Consider the following 26,010-nt stretch of genomic DNA (forward strand, 5'->3'; position numbering starts at 1 on the left):
GAATAATTACATATTTAAAGCAATTCATCGCATCATATGTGAGGTACCTTTTCTTCAGACATGATTGGATGTTGATTTTGAGGGGAGAAATGCTTTAAAAATCAGGGGAAATATTTAAAACAATTATATATAAAAAAAAGACGAAAAGGCCAAATGTTTCTATATGTATTTCTATTTAGAAAGCACATAACACACCACTTTAGTTATGAATGAATGAATGAATGAATGAATTTTAACCATTGATACCACAATAGAGAAAAACTAGGTCAGCTTGAGATAGTTAAAGGCAAGGTAAGGGATACATATTTAATCCAATGTAACAAATACTCACACATAATGATAAATTATATAATGGATTACCTAGATTAAATGGATTTAATCTAGGTAATATCTTGTGTTGTATAAAGACTTTGGAAAATCTATGGCGATCCAAATATAACTCAAAGTCCAGGTATAATATATTTTATTTTGAAGCATACCAACATGATGACATAAACTGTGATCAACAGTAAGCCACAATTAAGGGTGTGTAAGGCAGTGGGTGACCCTGCTTCACAGATGGTTTATCATTTAACCATAGTGACACATTTCAACACAAACAATTAGGGTCATGTAAAGTTCTTTTGATTCATTTATTTTTTAAATTCCTATGTTAATCAGGCATTTTCTTGTTGTTGGCATTGTAAGCCTTTAAGGCCATTTAACTTAACTGTATTTATTATTGTGGCTTTGGTATTTACACACAAAAAAAACAAAAACATTCGTACAATCTTAGACTGTCCTTATTGGCACGTGTTGATTGTTTAACTTCTCAAGCAGGACAATGTCCTTCTGCATTTGTCATTACACATTCATAAATGTACCAAAATACTATAGAATTATATAAATACTGATATAATCATTTGAAATAACATGTAAAGCATTGCACATACACTCAAACACATCAATCAAAACTTGTGTGAATTATATATTTTAGAAGTTCTGCTGAACTCTCAGCATGATATATTTCAATGATGGCAAAGTGCAAAAACAGCAAATCAGCTATGCATCACTAAGCACCATCTAATAAACATATTTACTCAGTTCCGGTTTAAAGTAGCTTTGGAGGACCGTGTGAATATAAAGGAGACAATGTTCCGCTTTAAAGCCCCAATGCTTTCACTCATTACTTAATGATGCATCAATTGGATCAAGACTAGCTTCACACAGTAACAAATAAGGACACAAAAACATGAATATATCCATTTTTTTAAGAAAATACTTCTTCTTTTCCATTGATTAACAAAGGCCTCGAATTCCAACTTTGATTTTGACAGGAAATTGTGAACACTTTGATTGTTAAAGCTGTCTCATTATGACGTTGGCATAACACAGAAGGCAACAACATTGGCTTGAAGAACATGATTGCACTTATCTTCCATCAATTATGAGCAGAATGTCAGGAAATATCAACATTGTTAATCAATGCATGCACCTTCTACAAAATGCTTGTAAAGGAGGAGGATATCTATCAAATATACAGTAGGTTATCCTTCTCTTCTTGATTATGAAGTGTGCAGTCATTATGATATCTCCTTTGTAAGCTCATTATTCTCTTTTGTAATCATGCTGGGTTCTCCTTTAAGGTTGTCTCCCTCAATTGTAGGCTGGCTGGCAGGCCTGACAGGCTGCGCCTCCAGTTGCTCCAGTTCTTCCAATATGTTCTGGACGCGACGAACTCCATCCCGTCTTGCCTGCCGTACATCTACACGACCCTCTGGGTCAACAGAGTCTAAGGCTAAGAGCTCTTTAGTCAGCAGCTCCTCCAGTAACAAGTATTTCTTATCATTCTTCTTTCCAGCAAAACTTTTCACCTCTTGCTCCAGTTTAGCAACTCGCTCAACTATCTGCTGTACCTTTGCCAAACCTGGATGGATTAGGCACTTAGCCTGTTCAGCCTCTACCTTAACCTCTGGGGGTGATGCTGTTATGTCCAGGTCCTCTGGTCTTAGAGGTATTTGAACTGTAATATCTGCATGTTGTTGCGGTTGCTCTTCTTTGTGGGGCTGCTGGATCTGCTGCTGTGACTGCATTAACTGTTCAGGATGCTGAGGCTGTGGAGATGTCTGAGGTGGCTCCTGCTGGATCTGATGCTGCTGCTGCTGGAACTGTTGAGGTTGGTGGAACTGTTGAGGTTGGTGGAACTGTTGAGGTTGGTGGAACTGTTGAGGTTGGTGGAACTGTTGAGGTTGGTGGAACTGTTGAGGTTGCTCAGGCGGAAGCTTTTGGAACTGTTGAGGTTGAGGTTTGACGACATCAGCTCCAGGGTGCAATGGCAGGGGCTGCGTGTTATCAGGTTTTTGCTGAGTGCTTTGTTGTTCCTGCTCTATTTTTGGTAGCTGGTCTCTTGTGAGGATATGCTGCTGAGCCTTAGAAGTTAAAAATAATATGTCAAACACGAGGGCAACAGAGACTGAGGTTAAAAATCAACATTTTTTAAACATGAAGAAAAATCCAACTGAAAAAGTACAGAATCAAATTACCTGTGGTATGTCTCCCAGCACCTGTGTTACAATAGGTGACTGGCTTCTGATGTGAGGTGGAAGGTTAATTGAATGAACATCACGATGCTGGGGGGGAAGTACTGGAGAAGCCCTTTCCCGAGGTGGCTGCATTGCTGCAGAGTAGCTCGGCCATTCTTCTTTCTGCAAGTGATGGAAGGGCTGCTGGTGCTCAGAGAAGGGGACGCGTTGGGAGTAGTTTGACGGATTAGACTGTGCCAGTGGTTGTGTTTGGCTCCCTCCACCCTCATGGATCACTGGGATTGGGATGTAACCTGCTTGAAGACCAATGCTGTTGGGCCGTGGGGGGTGGTGATGCAAGGGTGTTAAAACCTATTGAGTATATAAAATTGAAACGGTTAAATAATCAGTAGTTGATCGTTTATTTTTGTTGAAAAAAATACATGTTTACTTCGTAGCAACATTTGTGGAACAGTAATACAGCATGCAGATTTTTTTTTTTTTTCTGGAGACAAACCTCAGCTGTTTGTGGACCAGGTGAGCCAGTCTTTCCAGGCTCCGTAGAACAACTGTCTGAAGCTCCATGTAACGGCGATCTAGGCCTACAGTGGAGCCCTGGTGTTGTGGTAGGCGTTCGGCTCTCTGTCCAGATATTCTGTGGAGCACTTGGATGGATATAAGAATAACACGGATCTTGTTGCTGCCTTAGTTCTGTGCCCTCGTGGAAGACTGGTATAGGAACATATCCTGGGCGAAGAATGGGGTGCTTCATCTCCCTCAAAACAGTCTTCTGTGGGGCTTGGTCCTGGGGGCTCGGTTCTGGTGGTATGTTGGGTCCATTTGCTGACACTTCTTTGACCTACAAAAAAATTAATAGTATATGATTTAATGGCACATCATCTCTTTATTTTATCTTTACAATTAAGATGTCAATATTCTTCTCAATGATAGATTTGACCAAATCCAGAAATTACGTGAAACAACATGAAATAGATCATTTAAAGTCACAGTTATGAGGTGAGGTCCCATGTATGAGGGCAACCAGGGTTCAGAGTCCAAACCTACGGCTCCAAGAATTTAAAGACTTACATATTAGCGAGTTTGCTGTTATTTTAAAAAAAAAGTCTTCGTTTTTATTTAAATCCCTGATGGTAAATTCACTATGGTATTTTACACTATGAGAGACATGCTACTCAAACACAGAGGGCTGTAATACACATGACAGGAATCATCAACATGCATTCCTCCAACAAGATTTGATTTTCAATGAACCGCAACCAAACTGCACTACAATTTCACTTTTATAAATCAAACATTCTAATTTCAATAAGCATATCTGTTTCACTAAAACACTTATTAACAAGTGTCACTAAAACACTTATTAACAAGTGTCACTAAAACACTTATTAATAAGTGTTTTGTACATCTGAATGCCCCCAAAGCATCACTTTGATCATTTAACATGTAATAATAGTACTTTTTATTGCATTCTTTCTAATCATAAACTTATTTTCACAATCTCAGTGATGTTCTCTACCTGGCAGAATTTCTGGACTTATTTCACAAATATTACCACCAGTTGATCTTTCATAAAGATCCGCAGAGAACAAGAACATTTTGACATACACTTAAAATTCATCAAAGTGAATAAATGAATTTATTTTCTCTTTATGCAAGCCTTTTTTCACAACTATATTCTGGTCCGATGACAGAACACGCATAATCAAGAATAGCCTACAATTGTATTCATAAAATGCTAATTATCACATTATTAAAGGAAAGTACCAAAGTACCATACCATTGGGAAAGTACCATAAGTAAAATATAATGTTAAAAAAATGTTGAAATATAAACAACATAATAAAGGATAATGATCAATTACAACATTTTAGAAGGCCTTAACAGCTCAAAAAAAAAAATTTGTAATTGTTCTCAAACTGTTCAGAGTGACAAGACATGTGCAACTGCAAGCTGTGTTGGAGTACAAGCAACTGGTCTACTGATCAATCCGCACCCGGTCAATGATACATCTGTAAACTATTTAAGCTCTACCCTACACTTGTTGTAGCCTCTAAATCCCTTTTGCCCAACAAACACAAACTTTATTTTAAGGAAAGCCAGTCCCAGTATTACTCAGACGCAAAACTTGTTAAGCTTTGGATGACCCATCGACTTCCACCATTTCAGTAGGCTACGGGACACTGCGCTTGCCCCAGTGCACCCATTTAAGCCATGGCAGCTGTCTTCCTGGCAAGATTCATCGGGACTCTAACTTTGGACAACACAACAGTCTATCTCCGAGGAGGAATATACCCTATTTGCAGACTACCTCTAACTTCAAACCACTGGTTCTCCTCGCTGACCTGCAGCCTATCGCAACAACACTCTACTTTCTTAACACAGTTGAATTAGTTTAGAGGACACCTGGCGCGTCTGTCTTACCCAACAGGCCAAAGTGAACGTAACCACACTCAATCCTTGTAAGGGAAAAAAGTTTTTACATGAGGTGGACGTCGCAGTATTTTTCTATCATGCAACAAATATTTTTTTACAGACACCGAAGCTCATAAGCTGATCATTCAGCCCCTCACACAGGCTACTGAAGGGGTGAGTCATCGAATAATTATAGTGCAAGATCATGACATAGGAACATAACGGTGTTGATCACCCCTTATAATAATAGGTCTATGATCTGTTTATGAGGGGGAGGTGGCGGTGGCGAGCAGACAGGGCCTGTAGTCAATAACATTAACATCACAACGATCCTGCAGCTTCAACATAAACCCAAAACACGCAGCCGATAACAACCCACGCATCTCCACAACAACAAAAAACAGCCCGTGTTCAGTGTACAGTCGTGAGCTGTCAACACTGACAAACCTAAGTTTTTCTGCTTACCTTTTTTGTGTCGTGTCTCGGGTCGTTCCAGGTTGTCGTGCGATTATTGTGATCGACGAAGAAGGGCCATCCAGTCTGAGGGTCAATTTTGACCTCCCATCCGAGAGGAAGAGGGTCGTTGTCATTGTTTGTCATTGTCAGTGTCGTGGACGGTGTCTTCATGCCGCTCATGTTGCAGCAGGGTGTCGGAGCCTGGAGCATTTTATACGGGCGACGGACTCTTTAAAGATTCCTTGAAGTGACGTGGGAAAAGGGGGCTGGAAGTTTCTCGAAATAGCGGGGTTAGTGTTGGGGGCGGACAGTGCTGGATGCGCTGGCACCAGACCGGCACGGATTAACAAACCCGGGGAATAAATACTATCTATCTAATGCAGAGTAGGTTAATACAATACAACCAGTCCAAAAAGAAAGAGAGAGAGAGGAAACCCCACCATGTTCTAGCTCCACCATGAGGTAGAACTATAAATATAGCCAAGTGAGAAGATTGAGACAAACATGTGTTGCACATTGGCGACATGATTGTGTTTGTGGTTTAAACAGTTAAAACGCTCTTCTTCTTCTTCTTCTTTTTTTTTTAACTCAAACTTCGCATTAACAGGAGATTTGAGGCAACACTGTAGCCTAGTACCTGTACAGCACTTTGACTGAAAGTGCTTTAAAAACAAAGTTATTATTATCTTTATTATGTTATTATTACTATATCATGTAAAGATATGACTAAGAATATAGCCTATAGGGCTAATATATAATTAATTTGAATCCCAGTGTGCAAAACCCCGTCGTGTCTATACCGGGTAGGTATATTTGACTCTTAAATGAATGAAAGTCAAATGAAATTCTGTACAACTGTACAGAACTCAAATATACCATCCATAGCCAGGAATTAATGACCAAAGTGTTTACAGTAGCTCAGAAACAGTAAAATATGCATTTAGGCATTTCTGCACACTTGTGCAGTAAAGACTCTTGATATTAAGGGTTTTTTATTCATCACAGGCGTATGAAACACTTCAATCTAATATATTTTATTTTAACTGTAGTTTACAGTTCTTAATACCTTTATTTTGAAAACCGGAAAAAAAGACGATGTTTCTCCGCATTTACCGTAATGCTACGAATACTTGTACACTCGAAATTTAAGTGCGGCTGATTTAACCACTGAGAGCGGAGTGACGGCTCTCAGTGGAGTTATGGGTGATGTGATCGTTCTCGGCTCCGACACCGAAGAAGAGGACTCTGATGTGGACATAGTGGGCTTTTACAGTCGCTTCAGGACTAAAGTCCTTCACAACGGAGCGAGTAGACGTCCCAACGGTAAATCTGGACCCTAATATGTACAGTCTATGATCTAAAATAAAACTTGCCAGGTTTGAAAAGTTAGAGCAAGAAACCCACATAATAAAAGAGTTTTGGTGTCAGCTGCTCCTAAATGATGCTCTCTGTCTGGTAAAACTCAAAAACTCAAAAGAGCCAAAGTGACAGAAGTTGTCACGTTGAATAGCAGAGGCCACTGTGTGCTTCATCCATTAAAATACAAATAGATCAATGAAAAAAAATAAAAAATAAAAGAACAAAATATAATATTTGAACTTGTTTTGGTGGCCACGGACAGGTTTTGTTGAAATGTGTTTAAATGTTCATTATGAGATGGTTTAAGTCATTTATCGTTGCCCTTAAATGATAACCATGGACCAAAACATGCACCATGCATATTTATAAGGCCGATTGTTTATGCCGCTCATTTTTCTTTTTCTTGTTATGGATAGTTAGTCATTTCCATACTTCCTTTCCAATTTTTTTTAAATATGTACATGTTTAAATGCAAAACTGGTTAAAAATATGAACATTTCAATTCTATGTTGTGATCATTTGTTTACAGTCGTTTTGTTCCATATCGACACTGTTATTACAATCTGATTCTGTGAAGCAGTTTTCTACCCATTGATTTGCAGACAACTTCTGCATCAAACAGTCTTCACACAGAACCCCTACTGGACAATTCACTTTCTCAGACTATTAATTTTCCTGTCAGAAAAATAAACAAAGAAAAAAGAGTTCCTGAGGAATTTACTGGCAAGCTGTTAAATGCTGAAGTGTGAATACACGTCTCTTATATCATTTGTAAAATTCAATATTTGGAAGCCTAGATCACTATTAAACGTGAAAGTGTGTTAGGCTGAATGTGTTGCATGTTTTTTCTTTTCTTTAGACGGCAGAGGAAGAAGCAGGAGTTCGATCTCCAAAGTTGCTCTGTCGTCAGAGTCTGACCCAGGTGTACTGTACCATTGATGAGAACTACCCAGAGGGCACTTTGCAGCTCCTTTCTGACATGCTGCAGCCTGGCTGCTGCCCTCCTAAGGATATCACAGTCCACCTGATGAACGGCATTCTACTCGACCCAGAGTGTCCTTACCATCTGTGTGTGCAGGCCTTTAGTCTATTGATGAGGACACGGACAAGAGTGTATTTTCTAACCTTTAACCCCCTTTTTGTCTGCTTTCTGTTTGCAGACACCACATGGCTGATAAATCCTCTGCTCCATGGGATTGGGAGTTGTTGACCACATGCATGGTTAATCAGGTAAAACAATCTATGAATGTACAACAAAGCTATGCGATATAACATTGAACCCTTATTTTGTAGGTACATCACAAATTGGCCTTCTAGTCTTTTTATTCACAGTGGGATTTTTTTGCAGAACTTTTCTTCTGTGTCACTTTAAGTCTTAAAATATTGTTGCATTGCTGATGCAGTCAATTTAAAACAAACAATTGGATCTTTGTTTTGGTCAGTCTCTTCTTGCTCCTTCTGTAGGACAACATGCAGAGACATAAGATTGAGGTTGTGCGCATGCTCCTGGAGTATGTTGTGCAGACTTTGGAGGATGAGTTCAAGGCCAAATATTCTCCCTCTACCCTTCAACACTCCCTCGCAAAGGCAACACTGTCATATGATAAACAGTTCCCTCATGTCAAGTGAGTTTGTAAAGCAAGAGGCACTCTTTATTTATTTATTTACGTTAGGAAAGAAACAATTTTCTTGGGTTTTGCTTTAAACTGGTATGTGTTTGTATTTTCTGTTATTTTTTTAAACCAAAAAGTAAACGCTATTCAGAGCGTGTTTATCAGAGCAAAATGTCGGAGTTGCTCACACCCCTGCGATGACATAATTCCTCTGTGTCTTAAGAGTGACATCCATGTTCATGTTACATGCCATAAATAATGTTTGCTGGAAACACCATCCCCTTTCATGTAAATAAAAAGTGTATCAGTATCATATAATCAAATATAAACAAGACCAGATGGCAGCAAGATTAAAGTGGCACATACTGTGCTAAACCAGTATCAGTTGATTGGAAGCTGCACAATTTAAGCTAACCCACAGAAGTGTAAGCTCTCTACATCATCGCATATACAATAAAATATAACCTATTGTAAGACAGGCATAACAACGTATACATGTTTTACCTTTAAAATCACCTTTTACGACCGTGAAATTGTTGACATTTGTACGCTTTATAGGGATGTCATCAAGTGGTTCTGAATGAAGAGAGTAGAGAAGCAGCCAGAGAAAAAGATGAACACATCAGGTACAACACTCCAAATGTCTTCTTTTTTAAAAGTACTTTTTATCTTTTCTACATGTGTTGTGAATGAAGGTCATATCATTGTGAGGGTTTCAATGGTCTTCTCCATTTCTTTCTCCTTTACTGCCCTGCAGAATCGTCTACATCCTCCAGAGGATGTTGTCCTTGGCTTTGGAGGTGGACCGCTCCCCAACTCTCACCTCTGCCGAACTGTCGCTGGAGCTATTCTATATGCTCATTTGCAACGGGCCCATTCGAGCACACAGGTGAGGGGGGAGAGATGTGTCACGAGTGAACACAGAACACCCAAATGCAAAACTCGTGAGACAAAAGGCAGTTTCGAAGCCTGTTTAATCAGGCAAAAGGTCGGTACACAACAATCCAAAAACTCCAGGCAAAGGTATCCAAATCGACAATGTCACAAACTAAACAGATCAGATCAGATCAGCTAGACAACGAATGCTGGAACAGTGACACTGGGGCACAAGACGAACTGGCACAGAGTGAGGGAAACATAGAGACTATACACTGAAAGGGAGTGGAGTTAACAAGACACAGGTGAGACACATCAGGTAATCAGCAGAGCGGGAAACACTGGGGGAAGGGCATGCAGCCAACAGACCTGAAACGAGACACAGGGTAAGTATCAAAGTAAAACACAAGACATGAAACATGAGGGAAACAGAAAGAAACACTTAATCGGATGTGACAAGATGAGGTTTAATATTTGCAATTTAAGTTCCCATCAAAACAAATCAGACTTGATGGCATTGCCAATACATATGGCCTCATTTATTAACCATATATTGTCTTTAGATGACAAAAGGAAATCAAAAACCTATTAAAGCAATCTAGAAATAACCTTCGTAATGATTGAATGTACCAATTCAGAATAAACCATTGAAAGAAAATTGTCACGGTCAAAATCAGCTGCATTCCCAGAAGGTGAATATCACTCTTGTATCATGTTTTCATTGTTATCTTATTTGCTTCCTTTTTTTCTCAGTCAAGAAATTGTTAAGATGATTTACCTAAAAGCTTAATTGAAAAGTTTTTAACAACATGCGACTGTTCAATACACTTGATCCTTGATTGAATTTACTAGGACGGCACTGAAAGGTGGAAGAGGTGGAAAGAGTTGGTCCACGTTCTGTTGCTTCTCAGCTACAACAACGCAATGAAAGGTGAGATGTGGTAAAGAGAAGACGAAACAGGTGCATTGAGAATGGAGTTGCTGTAGTCGCATTTGAAGTATTTTATATAACGGTCTTTGGCATTTAAAGATGGTTTCAATAAATAATTTTGCATGAAGTAAAGTAAGTACGTAAAATGACTTCACTGTCACAAGCCTAGTTTTTATTTACTCACAACTTTTTCATTTGTTATACGTAAGATATCTTTGCAGCTCAGTTGTGGAACAAAGCGGCAGAGTTGGCACTCTGGTCTACAAGCAGGACGATGTGGTATCCAGATCTGCAGTTAATGAAGCTGTAGAGGCCTGTCTATCAAGATCCCAGGCAGACCTCGGGCAGGCCTCACCCCCCCATGTTGAGGAGTCCCTCTCTTATCTACAAGATTACCTACTAAATGTATGTCAATGTTGATTAAAAACACTTTTTAGTTTTCATTTTAATATTCATTTATTTTACTATAGCATAAAATGAGGATGCAAAACTCCAGGCTATTTCATCCAAATAAGAACTATGTTGTTCTTAATTCAGTTCTGCCTTCATTTGTTCTTTTCTGAGATGACTTTTAAGATAATTTTTTGAGAAAATGCACAGATGTTACAGATACAAAACACCATCACACTTAGAACAACTGTCAAAATGTTTTGCACTACATGAGTGTTCTCCAGTGGTGACTAGAGGGAGTACAGAAAGTCTCTGTCAATAGAAATATGTTGTGTGTGCATTTTCAGCCTGAGCAAATATTAAACACATCTGTCTTTTACTTGTTTAATCTGCTTTTCTTGACTTGAGAGAGAGAGAGACACTTCACTTCTCCAATAACTGCCAGGACGTACATGAGGCCAGTCACTGCTGTTGTTTCAATGTGCTCAAGCAGGAAAAAAATGCAGTGTTTCCACTCTTTCTGTAACAAACTTGATTCTCGCCTGAGCCGAGTTTTCATACATTAAAAAGGTAGATTTGAAAGTAAATCATTTTGTGCTTGCATGTTTACAGGGCGCACTGGAGACCCATCCAAGATGATCAGTTGTTACCGTAAAGACGCTATAACATGCGCAGCAAAAAGGGCAGAAAGAAACGTATTCGGAATAAGAGAAGTGCACACTAACAAAGTTAGTTAACTGTCCGTATCACATAGCCATAATGTACATATGTCCATAACATGCCACATAGCCATAGCCATTTCCACGATAACATTGTGAATTTGTTATTGTTACAGTAACCTTAACCACCTCAGGGCTGTGTGGTTGTTTTCCTCGAACACTCTGCTCCTTTCTACAGTGACGTATAAATCCTGCGCCTCAGTCAGGTAGCTTCTCTGCCAGTTAGTCGTCGTTCACCGGTGTCCGGTAACTAGCTCGTTATTAGCGCTTATTGCCGTTTATTGCTGTCTATTGGCATCAACATGGATGACGAAAACAACCCCAAAACCTTGTAAGTATGATCTCACAGCAGCGTCAGATGATAATGTTGTCGTTGGCTTAGCCTAGCTTTGTCAGCTAGGCTAACATAACCCCACTGTCTGCACAACAACTCTCATCATAACATGGTGAATACGTAACTGCTCGGCAATATGTACACACCTTCACTGTAACATGATATACACATGTCCGACCAGATAACACCTGTTTAAAACAGAAGTCGATGCATGCATTGTAAACCTACGTTAACCTTTTCTATTACCAGAGTCAGAAAAGTTATCAAACAACACATGGAAATTAAACGTAATTAGATAGTGTGTTTTTTCCCTGTCCGTATGACATAGTCACCTAGATTAAGCTGTAACTCTGTCCTCAAGGAAACTTCCTGTTTTCATTACAGATATGTGGGAAACCTCTCCAGGGACGTCACAGAAATACTGATATTGCAACTCTTCACTCAGATAGGGCCGTGCAAAAGCTGCAAAATGATCACAGAGGTAACTTCAACATTTAAACAAAAAATGCATCTACTTCTACTGGTTTCATCAGGGTTGTTTGCAAAGAGTAGAACCATCCTTTTGGACTTCTGTGTTTTTGCATTTGTCTCTTTCAGCACACAAGCAATGACCCCTACTGTTTTGTGGAGTTCTTTGAACACAGAGATGCTGCTGCAGCCCTTGCAGCCATGAATGGAAGGAAGATTTTAGGAAAGGTAGATCCCCCTTCTGCAGGAAATGTTTGTTTCTGGTGTTTTCATTCATGCATCATTTTCAACTCCCTCTGCGAACATTGTGCTTTCAGGGGGTCAAAGTAAACTGGGCCACCACTCCAAGTAGTCAGAAGAAAGACACATCCAGTAAGTGTTAACTTATTGATTTTATTATCCGGAGAAATTAATGTAACATGGGAATGGTTCTTTTATTTTGTTTGTTTGTCCTTTATTTTGTTTTAGGTCACTTCCATGTTTTTGTGGGTGATTTGAGCCCAGAGATTACCACTGAGGATGTCAAGGCTGCATTTGCACCTTTTGGGAAAATCTCGTAAGTTTTCACTTTAAGAGCAATTTTTTTACATATGCTGTGCAATGTTTGGGATGCTACTATAATAGAAAAGTGATTTTTACTATGGACAATTTTTAGGAAGACAATTCGGGGGGGCCTTTAAAGAGACATACGCACCAAAACGGAGCGTTCTGAAAAAGCTGGTTTCTACAGGGTCACAAACCTCCTCTGGTGCTTGATTCATGTTATATTTAGGCCAAAGCACAGCACAGTTTCATTTAGCCCACAGGGGACTGTTTGAAAACAGGGATACTATGTCCTCTTCAAGCTTCTTTTAAGATGTTAATATCTATGACCATGTCACTAAATTGCATACTCCATTATCCTCAGAGTTAGGGGGCAGTCCATGAACTCTTAAGTTATCTTATTATTGTCTTTATTGAGGGTCAGCTCCTTTTCTCCCCTCTCTTTTTCCTGATGTTTCTGATGAATGTCAAATAAAAGAGAAAAAAAGCAAGAAAACAAATCTAAAGGTTGTAATTTCAACTGATAACTATACTACTGGGAGAGTGACTGTACAGAAGGATGGTACTGTACTTATTATAAAGTGTTGAGGGTGTATATGCATTATTTTTTTATTGAGAGAACCAATTGTCTTAACATGCTGATACTTGAATAACTCCCAGGAGTGAATGCCTTTACAGTAAATACATACCTGGATAAAGAAGTAACTCAGTAGAGATGGTTGATGTTCAGCAACTTAAACTTTTTTCTCTTTTTTTTTTCACCTTCATTTTGATGTTTTCTATGTTGTAGATACCATGTGTGTGATTACAAACACAACTGATGTTAGACCACGAGAACTTTATGTCGAGCATGACTATAAATGGATTGGAATGGATTGAACCTCTTACCATCATATCTGTGGCTTTGTTTTTAAAATAACTCGGATTAGCCTCATAAATGATAAGTACAATGTCAAGACAATTCTGACTTCATCGTCTTTAGCCCTTTATTTTAAAGTAAAGTGTGTGTCACCTGTGTGCTTGTACCTACAGGGCTCGTAGTTGTTGGTCTCAGTGAAATAATAGCACTCTGGTTATTTTACAGAAATGCTCATAGGATTGGACAGGAGCTTGAAGGCTTACAGCAAGGAACTGTGCACTCTGGACACTCAGATGTAGTTTTTTTTCCTCTATTTATTCCCTTCTTTCTATATGTTTGTATTTGTAGATGTGTTAACATGATCTAGCTTAGATTAACAAAATCCAATACTCTATGTATTCCCCTGAGCCGATGTTTTTATTGTCTCACTTTAATTTGCACAGTGTTGTTTATAGTGTAATGATCCTCTTCCAAAATTTCTTAAAATTTGCAGCTACCCAAACTTCGAACTCCGTATTGGTGGTAAAGAATTGACCAGGAAAAAAGAAATCTGTTAACAGGCCATGTATGCCTTTTAATTCCTTTTTTGTCTCTTTTCATTTATTCTATATATTCATATTTGTAGGCAGAGCACAAACTGCAGATTTTAAGCATGCGCGGTAATCCATTAAATCTGTTCATCTGTGCATTTGAATATGTAGCCTACTGTTCAGAAGACTGAACATAAGTGGTGTTCTTGTGAAAAGGATCCTTTTATACTCTAAAGTCATTGAACAACACCGTAGGCTGCATGTCTGTGTACCTTTTCCGTTTGTTTGTTTTGAAGTTGTTATACATTTGAAGCTACATTTACAGTCAGCACTCAGGACAAGTTCATGATAGCTAATATAATGTAGAATCAAGCAGAGGATTCACTTTGCATTATATTTCTATTGGTTCCTTTTAGTTTCAAGTATTTAAACTGAAAAGTACTCTGAAGTTGCTTCCACATTTCCTTTCAGTGATTCCCGTGTTGTGAAAGACCTGACCACAGGAAAATCAAAGGGGTATGGATTTGTATCCTTCCACAACAAACTGGTAAGGCTCCAGTGCAAGACCACAGACTGAATGTTATTTCTATTTCCTGTTTACTGACTTAAAAAAACAAAAAAAACACATTGATTAATCACAGATGAAAATATCACTTAATACTACTTAAAATGTAAAATAACACAGTTTTGTTTATTTTCCACCAATACAGTTTTAATATTGCTAACACTAAAATAGGCAATGTATATTTAAATCTACACCTTCATCAGATGCAGCAGAATTGACCGTCTTTGATTGTGATTGATAGGATGCAGAGAATGCTATCATCAACATGGGGGGACAGTGGCTTGGAGGACGCCAAATCAGGACCAACTGGGCAACACGTAAACCACCGGCTCCTAAGGGTGCCCAGGATGGTGAGTGTTCAAGGCTTTGCAGGCCCACAACACAACCAGAAAGGGAAATTGACTTATTCAAGGTAATTAGAGCTTTCCACATGTTGGTGTAACTCTGAGCATCATTCATTTCTCACTGGAAAATAAAAAGAACACAAAAGGCAACTGCTCAGAAACCAATCTCTTATGTGACCTGACCACCGACTTGTAATACCAATAATTATCAGGTGTTGGCCAGCAGGTGGCGATGTCAGTGTTCATTTTCCCCTCGAAAGTTCTACTTTTAGTTGCTGCCACAAATTTCAAGTCTTTCTCTCTTTTGTTAAATTTTCAATTCGTTTCGACTTCCGAATGATCAGGCCTTAATCAGCTTGAAGTCATACGGTGCACACTGGGCTGCTTTGCAAAGTGCATTGCATCAGTATTCTTTAACATATAACACACTTTACAGTATATTCACAAATGACACCAAAGCATTTTATTTTTATTTTTTTTATTACAGATGGCCCAAAGCAGCTGCGGTTTGATGACGTTGTAAATCAGTCTTGTCCACAGAACTGTACGGTTTACTGTGGAGGCATCCAGTCAGGACTGTCAGGCATGTGTCATCTTTGCAATCATACTTTTATTTCTTACCATACACTTTTCTAAAACAGCCGAAGATTTTACCCGATTCCCTTTTTTTTTTCCTTCTCGACACTTTCAGAACACCTCATGCGACAGACGTTCTCACTGTTTGGCCAAATAATGGAAATAAGAGTTTTCCCCGAGAAAGGATACTCCTTCATTAGGTAAGTGCCCTTGCACTATTGGGCCTAAATGTCAACACAAGTACATTGCATGTCATTGTACTGTTAAAACTTGAGTTAGTGTTTTTATTTGTTTTATTTGTCTTCACCACACTGCTGTATCATTAAAGGGATATTTCACCAGATGAAACATGAATCTTTGGGTCATGTATGTGGTAGAAATGTGAAATACATGTTAAAGTTGTTTCCTTGTTGACAGAGAAAAGGCAGACAGTGTCTTCTTGGCTCATTTGGATGAAAGACAAAAACCGCCTGAAGGCACAGCACCACAGGCAACTCCCACTAAATCAACAGTGTATTTACAGTCTACATCACATACGGCCGTTTTCTCAAATGATTACAATATTTCTTCCCGAAGGAATTCGCATCTTAGAAATTCCTGGCGGACTCTATGTCTGTGTCCATAAAACAGTGACAGCACCAACATCACAGCACCATGAAATACAGATGTTTGCCGTCTCAGGGGGAAATGAGGTGCACAACCATTCAATAACATTACCAGGTTTCTAATGACGCTAAGCTTCATGCGAATGAGTGAAGTATCCCTTCAAGCTCATGGTTTGAATAATGTGTATTTCCTGTTTCCCTTCATTGAGATCAGGCTTCATGTCTTTTAATTATTTTTGTTTCCTTTAAAGATTTTCCTCCCATGACAGTGCTGCCCATGCCATTGTTACAGTCAATGGCACAGCCGTCGAAGGCCACATAGTGAAGTGTTTCTGGGGAAAAGAGTCTCCGGACATGGCAAAAAATCCACAGCAGGTAAGAAAATGGACCTGATCATCCAAATCCTCCTTTTTCTATCTAAATTGAAGACAACCGTAGAAAGGCATCCTTAACCTCATTGGGTCATTCCAATAAAAGTTGTGATTTTGATGGTTATGCTGATCATAAATGATTGCAATTTTAGAAGTCTATTTATGAATTGGTCATAGAAATATTAATATAAATCCCAAGAGTGGACAATTAGATGGAAGTTTCCCTTTGAAAATGGTAACACTTTAAACAATTGTCTCACAGGTTAAGTAGGAAGTAAAGACAGTGAATAACCTCCTGGTCTGTGTGTCATTTAGGCTGAGTACAGTCAGTGGGGGCAGTGGAACCCTCCCTATGGAAATCCACAGCAGCAGCAGTTTGGACAATATTTGACCAACGGGTGGCAAGTTCCCTCCTACAGCATGTACAACCAGACGTGGAACCAGCAAGGATTTGGAGTAGAGTGAGTTTAAATAACACAGTGTACTCAGTGAATTCCTTTAGTGTTATATAAATACATTTTAATGGACTAACCAAAGTAATATTACATGGTTATGAAAGGTAATTTCTTCAACTTTAAATCAATTTCTCTTAGAAAAAGGAGACTTTTTCTTTACTTTATAACATGTCAGATTTTTTTTTTTTTTTTTGAAACATTGACCACAGTCATGTTTAGAATGTGTGTTTGGGTCTTCACAGGCAATCGGATTCATCAGCCTGGACAGGAGGCATTGGATCACAATCAGGCCAGGCTGAAACCCCGCCCACTTCTGTCATGTCAAACCCGACCAACTTCAGCATGGCTGGCTACCAAATGCAGTAAACCTGCCCTTACCTGGAGTGGATTGCCAAAGGGATAAAAAAAACAAAAACATTTTAGACCACATAACTCCCTTTCATCTTCGAAGCTGATTTGTTAAAGGAAAGGGCAAAGAGAATGTACATGAAGCCCTTTTAGTTAATGTGCCCCTCAGCAACTAGTTTAACACATCTTCAACTTTTTAAAATGTTTTTGATGACAATGTATTGTTTCTAATTAAAAATGTGCTTGAGCCACTGAAGTAAAGGTAAACCAACCAATTTTGACAAGGTAGATGATAAATGAAATGACAGACATTTTTAATGCTAGGTCCATAAAAATCATATCCAGTCTGTGACATTTGTAGCTTTAGCATCCCTACTGTAGAGCCATCTGAACGTGTTAAAGAGGAACCCCTGATGTCTTTCTCCTGAGCACAATGACTAAGCTTACAATTTGGCCAAACAATGTGTGAGCAGTGTCGGTCTTCAGAAGCAACTGTCAAAAACATTGAAGGAAATATTTACACGACAGTGGTTTTCAAATAATATGTGTAAGTCAACTCACAGGAGCTGTAAGCACACTAAACACAAGTAACCAGCTTGCTGCAGAGCTGGATTAAAATCCGTGACTTTGAGAGATTTAAACATATTTATAGCAATAAGTGCTTTGAGTTACCAGTGTTCTTTGACATTTTGAAAATATTTGTTCTACTTTATGACATATTATTCCACAGAAATCCGTACACTGCTTAAGTGACATGTATTGATAAGTCATTTTTGTTCATGGTTTTATAGTAGTAGTTGCACAATACAATAGAGTGGTGACAGCCACTGTGAACGTGTGTTACAGACTGCAGTGAGCCACACGAATGAACCAACCAGCTTGAGCTAAATCAATTCCTGTATTGATAAAGAATAAAGGCCCTTGAATTGCAGTTTAACCTTTCGAGTCAATTTGTAGAAACTATTTGTAGAACAACTGTGATTTAAAGAAGACTTGAGGATCTGTTTGGTAAGTTTTATTTAGCTTAAAGTAACAATTATCTACTAACTAGCGTTTAAACAAAAAAAACAAAAAAAAAGAATTTGGTTCGTGTGCTCTGATGAGTGACCACCTTTTTTTTTTTTCCAGTGTTGGGATGGATTTCAGTTTACACCCAAGTTAAGTCTCCACCACACTTTTCTTCTTTTTCCCCAATGTGAGTTTTTACCTGCTTTTAAGTTGTTGTGCCATTTTCTGGAATAACCAGGAAGCTTGAACCAACATGTTCTTTATGTTGCATAAAATAACGTGCAAGTTGACCAACACAAGTGATGTAATGTAACGGGGAAGATGGAATGAATTTCCTGTGTAAGGGGAAGTAAGTTACAAATTCAAACCACATGTAGATGGAGGAGGTCTGTGTATTTATTGGACACTTTTAAGTTGTTATACATAAGCATACATGCTGTGAAATTCTAACAGACGCAAGTAATGCTTTTCACAATTCTTAAAATGAGGTTTTATATAATATGCAATTTTAAATTGAAACATCAATGTATTTCTATACATTTGCTCAAACTACCCTTGTTGTAACAGTGATTTGCTAGTATGACCTCTTAATTAAAATGACCCAATAAAAAAAAAAAAAGACATTGCGATAATACCGCACATTGAATAGACTTTTCATTGCTATCTAACATCATGCAGTTTAGGCAGCTGAAGAGGTGGACAAAGTTGATTGTTGTCAAATTACAACTACCAATAATCTAAACATTTTATGACATACTTGTGCAAATGAGCTGGGAGCTTTGAGCAACTTAGAATTTAAACACTTATAAACATTTGACTAACGTTCGCAAACATTCAGATATGAGGTGAGATATACATTTCTTTATGGTCTCTTATAGAGAACTTCTTATATTGCACAACTTTTTTTCTAACCTAAAGTTACATTTATATTACACAACACCAATAGTATGTTTATTGTATGTATCTGAGAGAATACTATAATAAGTCTACATAGAGTTTTTCTAGGCAAACACTTCCAATAACAAATGATACAGTGTGTTCATAAATGTTCTTGAAATGATTGGCTGTTACTCGAGATGGACAGGGTTGAATATCTTAAAACTTTCTGCAGGTTGACAATTGCTCAATGGAAAACATTTCTTTTCACTTGCAGAGTCCTCCACTGAACAAACTGAAACATGAAATAGTGTTGCTTTGTGACTTGTTTATCCTCCTATGTTTCCATAGAGGTCAGTTCCTTATGACAGGCGTATGTGGTGTTGCTGCAAACTCTCCTTGATGAGTCCCTATCCAAAACAAATGAGGACATTTTGATCTAAGGTGACGTCATCCTCCTAGATAGGGTAGATCAAAAAAACAATTAACATTTGCAATTCACAGGAATTTATGCACGAAAATTTCTATTTCAATTTGCTGAAATCTTATGTGCAAAATAAAAAAATGTCTTCATATTTTACAACAGCCATCTCATCACTTCTTAGTGTTCTCAATGAGTCTGTAATGCTTGATATTTGTATGAACCAGCTTTCTAGCCTTAAAGGAATACAGCACTTGATACTCACAACAAGACTTGAAATATATAAATCTCGCTCACGTCGTTGTTAGTAATGAGCAGTTTTTCCTGCTCTTCCGTTTCCATCAGTTTTCTCTTGTAATCCCAGTTTTTCCACAATTAACTCAACTCTGGATATGATCCCTGCCATGGAGCTTTCAAGGTGAAGAACCTGTTGGACCAGTCTACCATGGTGAGAGGAGAGTAATTCAGTGTTAGCATTTATTCTAATAACTTATTTCTTAAGACATTTTACAGTTTCAAATATATTTTTCTCCAACCCCAGATATGTCTCCTTCTTCACAAAGTCATGAGCCCGCTGGTTTTTCTGCTCATTGGATGCAATAGAAGGCTTGTCAATTAATTCTTTCCTGTAAATAATTCCAAGATTGTTGAGTTCAGCGCTAAGAGCGTCCTGAAAACAGATGAGAAAAAAAATCACAAGTGCTTTGTCAGCATTGTCTTCAAGTCAAGCATTTTATAATAACATGTTTTTTTTAAGTTATGAGAATGACATGAAAGCAAGTTGACTTTCTACAGTATTGTGATGACACAAACCCTCTTTTCCTCCAGCTCGATTTTCATTCTCTCTTGTTCAACCTCGTCTAGAATTTGGTTGCTATCATGGTCAAACCGTGAGAAGGCTGCTGAAATTTCATGATCAGCATGTCCCATCCTGCAAAATGATCTGAATGGTTAGGATTCTGTTATTATAGTCTTTGCAATTTGATATATTTTACTTACTCTTTAAGAGTTTCTCTGAAATCCTTGAATTCAATTTCTCCAGATCCAGATTGTAATGCTTTCTGAACATCGGATATTTTCTCCTTTTTAATTTTCAACTTTGAAAACGTCTTCATGTAACGCTGAATTACAAGAGAAAATAATGGATATTCATTTGAAATGTTTGACAATGCTCTCTTTTATTATTAATTAATTACATTATTCGTTTAATACATTAATCAGTGCGTTTACCTGCTTGATGATGTCAGTTATTTGTAGCTCATCTTTTTGAGATGAAAGCTCCTCCTTCACCTCAGAGTAAGTGTCATTTATAATGGCCAGAAACATGTTCTGAAAAATAGAAATAAAACAGTTCAAGTAAAAACAAGATACATGTACCCTTAAGCGATTTCACAAGAAATACCCAGAACAAATTACCACTCAATTTGACTGTTTTATGTCGAATTCACACCACACAATCAGACAACTCACACAAAGGAGTTTCTGAGGCTTCAAATCTTTGAATAAACAGCTTGTTGTGAAATTGTTGACTAAGGAAAAATGGGGGCAATAACTTTAACAGTTGCACACTGCTTGCCCGAACACTTTTTACTTTAAAACCAATTAGCAGGCACTCACTTGTAGATTTTTTATATTTCATAATAAAGAAACAAGCAATGCCATATTTAAGACTGTTGAACTGCACAAACTAAAATTGTCTTAAAAGACACGTTAAAGTCTTGTGAAAACGATGCAGGACTTTCTTAAATCCAGTTTCAAGTGTTTTCTGTCAAATCTTATATGAAAACTTATTCTGAAGCGTATAGAAAGACAGACTTCTTATTGAACTCTAGATTACCTAATGCAAGAAGTATAAGGAATGAGGACACTCATCTTTTAAAATAAATCGTCTTGTTTAGAAGAATGACTTACCAGTAGAACAAAGAAAACAAAAAATACATAGGTGACAAAGTAGATTGGTCCAAGGACTCTGTTAGCACGGTCGATAGCGTCATAATCAAAGTCTCCAAGAATGATCCTGAACTGTGTAAAGCTGCACCAAAAAAAGGATTCGTTAATTTCTGCTCAATCCTCTTTTCTAAGTACTGAATTCACTCTGAAGCCACTGTGTTTGACACCTCTTACATGCACTTGATGAACGTGCTGAAAGAATCGACCTCTGTCCCAAAGAGCAGATATCCAAGTTGCGCATAGGCGAAGAATACAATGAAGAACATGATGGCAAAGCCTAAGATATCTTTGGCACATCGACCCAGTGTGGAGGACAGCTGAGTCATGGTCTTGTTGAAACTGATGTATTTGAACACCTAAAGAGAAAAGTGCACAATTATGTGGAAGTTGACAGAAATATTGGTGTGTTTGTATAAAGGATCAGTCCTTTACCTTGATCCATGCAAAGAACAAGTTTACTGCGTTCATGTTGTTGTACTGTGTCTGCCAGAAGGCAAGAAATTCAAAATCGGCATAGATGTCAGGCTGCTCCAGCAGTTTGCCAAGCAATTTGTCCACTTTGATGGTTCGGAATATATTGAACACAATGGCAATGATGGCAAGCTGAAAAGGGGAATTATTTGTCTTATTTAATACCAATGTCAGATAAAAGGACACATTTTAATCAAATCAAAATAACGTTTTCTTACCATGATAACCACAATATCGAGTATGTTCCAGATGCTTTTGAAATAAAAAAACTTGTGTATTTGTAGCTCAAGAATCTCTTCAACAACATAGTAGAGAATGAATAAACAGAAGACTATCTCGCAGCCAAGGATAAAGTAATCCCAGTTGGTGATGTACCGAATCAGTTTGACTGTTCTGATCTGGTAGGAAGGGATTGCTCCACCAGTTGCTGGGTACTCAATCAACAACCTGAAAGAAGCAGATAAAATGTTGTTCACCTTTTAGAGGAGAGCAAACTAATGGGGTAAAAATCATTGTTTCCTTTTACCTGATGACACAGAACATGTTGATGTTTGCATTGTAAGTTGAAAAGTCGACAAAGACTGCCCTGGTTCCTCTGTCAAGCCACAGGTTGTCTTCCAGTTCCCTCAGAACGATTGCGCTCTCCTCTTTCGTCCGACCCAGGTCTTGATAGTATCCTGCTCCACTGTATGTGGTCAGTAATCCCCAGTGAGAGGAACCTTTTATTTCTTTTTCTGTATGATAGGTCCAGCTGCAGAGGAGGACAAGTATTTTTTTTCAGTTTGTCTCTGTTCCAACATATCAAATTAACCAAGTAAGAAGAAATTAGCATGCTTACGCTGTGCCATTGACGAGACCAAAGCTGAGGTCATCCTCCTTCTTTTCATTGTACACATCAAAACACCCAATTATCTCGTCCTGGAAGTTGCTGTGGACTTTGCAGGAGTTGTTCATGATCTTGACTTGTCTCAGTCTGGGGACTCCCAGCAACATATTCTCATAGTAGATAAAGGACTTGTTTCCACTGTCCAATGACTGATTGTTGTACCATTTATTCCAGTAGAGGCCATCAAGTAACGGGCCTTGGGTATACTGTTTATAAAAAAGAGGGAGGATGCAGTTAAATGTGCTTAAAGAAAAAAAAGAAAGATTTACAATTATTTCTGTAGAGGAATACTTACGGTCCAGAGGTCGGCCATCGTGCTAATGGACTGAAACCTAACTCCACTTTCACTGGCTGTATTCACAAACAGGTCAGTCATGGCTTTGGTGTAGTAGTAGGTGCTAGAGCTGGTCATACCGTATGTCACTGAAATCCAACGTCATTACATTGTTAATTGATCCCTATATGGCTCAGCTCTAATGTTCCATTCAACAGTCTAGATAAGACTATGGGTTGAAATATCGGTACCATATAAATAAAGCCTCAGTGAGTTTATGTCACAGCGGTCAAATAGATCCAGATTAGAGGCCAGGATTTGTTTGTTGAGCAAGGACACTAGCCTGACGCAAATAGCCTAATCAAACAAAGTAAATCTAAACCAGACAAAGAGACAATGGTTAGAGACCAAATGCTCTTATCACTAAAAGGCAAGAGAGCAGCCGTCATGTCCCTTTCACTCGCACTGCTCAGTTGGACAATGGCTTTCAGGTACAGGAATAAAGGGCAATTGTGACAAGCTTTAAAGAAAGGGGGATTGCACAGTAAATCAACAGTCCAAAGTGCTCTATACACAGAGCTAAATGTTGAGCTCTTTGACAAATAATCGGCATTACCAAAATCAAAACATGGTTGAAATATAGTTGAATACAATAAAGAAAGAAACTCAAAAATATGTAAGTATTACCTTTATTGAAAACACTATAGATTAAACCCCAAATCACATTTTAATTTCTCTTTACCTCCCAGGAAGTGATGTCAGTTGATTTTGTAACAACCACAAGTGCCATAAGTACACATCATGAATATATATATGATATACTTACAGTGCCTCATACATCAATAAAAATACTTACGGAGACATATATCCACCAGAAACAAGAGATAGATGAGTAACTCCCGTAATGTGGTTCGGACAAACAGTTCCCTGTTGTTTGAGGTGTTTTCAGTCAATGTTGTGCCCCACAAGCCTTAAACATATTAAAACAAAGATATCATTTTCTCATTTAAATACTAAATTACTTGTAGTTTAGAATACCTTTTAATGAACTTTTAGAGAATATGTAACATTGACTATGGCATGAAATATACTTGACAACATTCCATTTAAGTCTTTAGTTGATTAGCCAGCATCATCCACAGAAAAAGACGTGCCAGTTTATTTTATAGTACCAAACTGTACCAGTGATAAAACTGTACCAGTGATTAAAAAAAAAGACTTAAGTAAGAAGGGTGTCAGAAATATGTCTTTCACAGTCAGTAAACAAGTTTTCAAATGACATGCAGAAATTCTGCTATCTGCCTACCTTTGACAAAAAAGCAGCAGCCTTTTTGTTTCTTCGCCAGGCTTTGGTCAGTAGATGGGGACTCTTCTGGGAATGGGCTGGGGTTGTCCAGTCGGTACATGCTGTCCATAGAGTCCTGGAAAAGGGGCTGAGGGTTGTAGATTGTGCCTACAGCTTGGGCCAGGGGTGGAGTGGTGCTGCAAAAGCCCTGGTTTACCCAGGCCCCCATGCTCTGACTGTCCAACTCACACTCAACTTGTCCAGTCAGATGGCTTTCAGCTCGGTTGTTGAGGCACTTCATGCTGTTAGATGCCAATGTTTTTTTCTGCAAAAAACAGCTTGTTTAAGATCAGAGAGGAAAGTAAAGCAGATCAGCGCATGCAGTGCTGGAGAGTTGATTATAAAGAGTGGCTGACATCAGCTTGGTTGAGGGCGGAGTTTCTGGTCCTTTGGTAAAAGCCTTTGCTGTTTTTAGAATGACACTAATTGAAACACATTAAAAATGTATTACGTGGCAGGTGTTGTCCTAATAAAGCATTGACATACATGTTATGATTGTGTTTCTAAAGAGTAATGATTTTCATTGTTGCATTTGCTAAAATGCAAGTTAACTACTCTACACCAAAAATATACTAAACAAGTGTACAATCCTAAACCAACCTGAAATTACAAAAAACCTGCAATATTTCAAGTTTATATATATATTCATACAAAATTATAGAATCAAATATATATATATATATATATATATATATATATATATATATATATATATATATATATATATATTCATACAATACATACAGTCCCCATCAAAATAAATAAATATATATATATATATATATATATATATATGATTCTATAATCTAATATAATCTAATCTAATCTAATCTGTAATGGATCATTGAAAATGTATCTTTTTTAAATAATTGTAAATAGAGGCATAGTAGTAAACAATTTTAAAACAGATGTTTTTAAAAACATGTAATAACACAAATTACATATGAATAGAGTTTTTGCAGTTGGGCACACATTATGTGTTGCTTTATGTGTCTTTTGCCTAATGCAGATAGAGGTGCAGCTATGGGTCTTCATGCTTCAGCGGCTCAAAACAGAGTGATTACGTGCAGCCATTACCACACAATAGAGCTTGAGTTTGCTCGCTTTCTGAAGCCGTGGCAGGATCTTGCAAACAGCCTCCTTTAATTTGTGATGCCTTGTGCCACCATTCAAACTTTTTCAAATTTGAAATAAAAACCCCTTTAAGTGATGGGTGTTTACTATTTACATATGTAGCAATGGGTTCATAAATTTGTTTTATTTCAAATGCCTAGATTTTGTTCTCTCATTAACATAAAAGTGCCTTAACTCGGAGAAGAAGGGCAGTTGATTGTCAGGGGTGCATAGCGGGGTAATGCTAAGTCATGACCTGCCAATTGATCCCCTTGAAAACTTAACAAACACAAAATGGAGAATGTGCAATATATAATTTTTCCTTAATACACATAAAGTCTTAAATTATACTTTTTCAATTGTACTTTTAATTAAATGCACTCTTGCAGT

General features: G+C 37.9%; 3 protein-coding genes across 3 annotated transcripts; 1 reads left to right on the plus strand and 2 right to left on the minus strand.

Annotated features, from left to right (window-relative positions):
- Positions 1 to 446: 446 nt before the first annotated feature.
- bag3 (BCL2 associated athanogene 3) lies at positions 447 to 5,669 on the minus strand. Its single transcript, XM_079363385.1, has 4 exons — positions 5,400 to 5,669; positions 3,019 to 3,360; positions 2,523 to 2,873; positions 447 to 2,408 (listed from the first exon to the last, which is right to left on the minus strand). Exons 1-4 carry the CDS (start codon positions 5,598 to 5,600, stop codon positions 1,563 to 1,565), a joined length of 1,740 nt encoding a protein of 579 aa, XP_079219511.1. The 5' UTR covers positions 5,601 to 5,669; the 3' UTR covers positions 447 to 1,562.
- A 5,715-nt stretch (positions 5,670 to 11,384) lies between these two features.
- tial1 (TIA1 cytotoxic granule-associated RNA binding protein-like 1) lies at positions 11,385 to 18,207 on the plus strand. The gene is made up of 12 exons (XM_079362143.1): positions 11,385 to 11,609; positions 11,997 to 12,093; positions 12,210 to 12,308; positions 12,398 to 12,452; positions 12,549 to 12,636; positions 14,484 to 14,559; positions 14,819 to 14,927; positions 15,409 to 15,504; positions 15,613 to 15,697; positions 16,354 to 16,477; positions 16,789 to 16,934; positions 17,171 to 18,207. Exons 1-12 carry the CDS (start codon positions 11,581 to 11,583, stop codon positions 17,292 to 17,294), a joined length of 1,128 nt encoding a protein of 375 aa, XP_079218269.1. The 5' UTR covers positions 11,385 to 11,580; the 3' UTR covers positions 17,295 to 18,207.
- Positions 18,208 to 18,330: 123 nt separating this feature from the next.
- Positions 18,331 to 24,748, minus strand: pkd2l1 (polycystic kidney disease 2-like 1; the record flags this gene model as incomplete). The annotated part of the gene is made up of 15 exons (XM_079362142.1): positions 18,331 to 19,618; positions 19,879 to 20,021; positions 20,118 to 20,251; positions 20,395 to 20,512; positions 20,581 to 20,702; positions 20,812 to 20,910; positions 21,493 to 21,613; positions 21,706 to 21,887; positions 21,964 to 22,134; positions 22,221 to 22,449; positions 22,529 to 22,753; positions 22,841 to 23,094; positions 23,184 to 23,311; positions 24,019 to 24,132; positions 24,469 to 24,748. 14 exons carry the CDS (start codon positions 24,746 to 24,748, stop codon positions 19,886 to 19,888), a joined length of 2,313 nt encoding a protein of 770 aa, XP_079218268.1. The 3' UTR covers positions 18,331 to 19,618; positions 19,879 to 19,885.
- Between the last annotated feature and the right edge of the window lie 1,262 nt (positions 24,749 to 26,010).

The sequence above is a fragment of the Symphodus melops genome (genome assembly GCF_947650265.1).
Source record: "Symphodus melops genome assembly, chromosome: 15".
Lineage (NCBI taxonomy): Eukaryota > Metazoa > Chordata > Actinopteri > Labriformes > Labridae > Symphodus > Symphodus melops.

What these genes read in the sequence shown, in the direction of transcription:
- bag3 (XM_079363385.1), bottom strand. Translation starts at nt 5,600, where the DNA reads ATGCTCCAGGCTCCGACACCCTGCTGCAACATGAGCGGCATGAAGACA. An exon ending in CTGGTCCACAAACAGCTGAG is followed by an intron (nt 2,874 to 3,018) that starts GTTTGTCTCCAG and finishes TATACTCAATAG; the next exon opens with GTTTTAACACCCTTGCATCA. An exon ending in TGCTGGGAGACATACCACAG is followed by an intron (nt 2,409 to 2,522) that starts GTAATTTGATTC and finishes TTAACTTCTAAG; the next exon opens with GCTCAGCAGCATATCCTCAC.
- tial1 (XM_079362143.1), top strand. Translation starts at nt 11,581, where the DNA reads ATGGATGACGAAAACAACCCCAAAACCTT. An exon ending in GCTGCAAAATGATCACAGAG is followed by an intron (nt 12,094 to 12,209) that starts GTAACTTCAACA and finishes TGTCTCTTTCAG; the next exon opens with CACACAAGCAATGACCCCTA. An exon ending in GCACCTTTTGGGAAAATCTC is followed by an intron (nt 12,637 to 14,483) that starts GTAAGTTTTCAC and finishes ATTTCCTTTCAG; the next exon opens with TGATTCCCGTGTTGTGAAAG.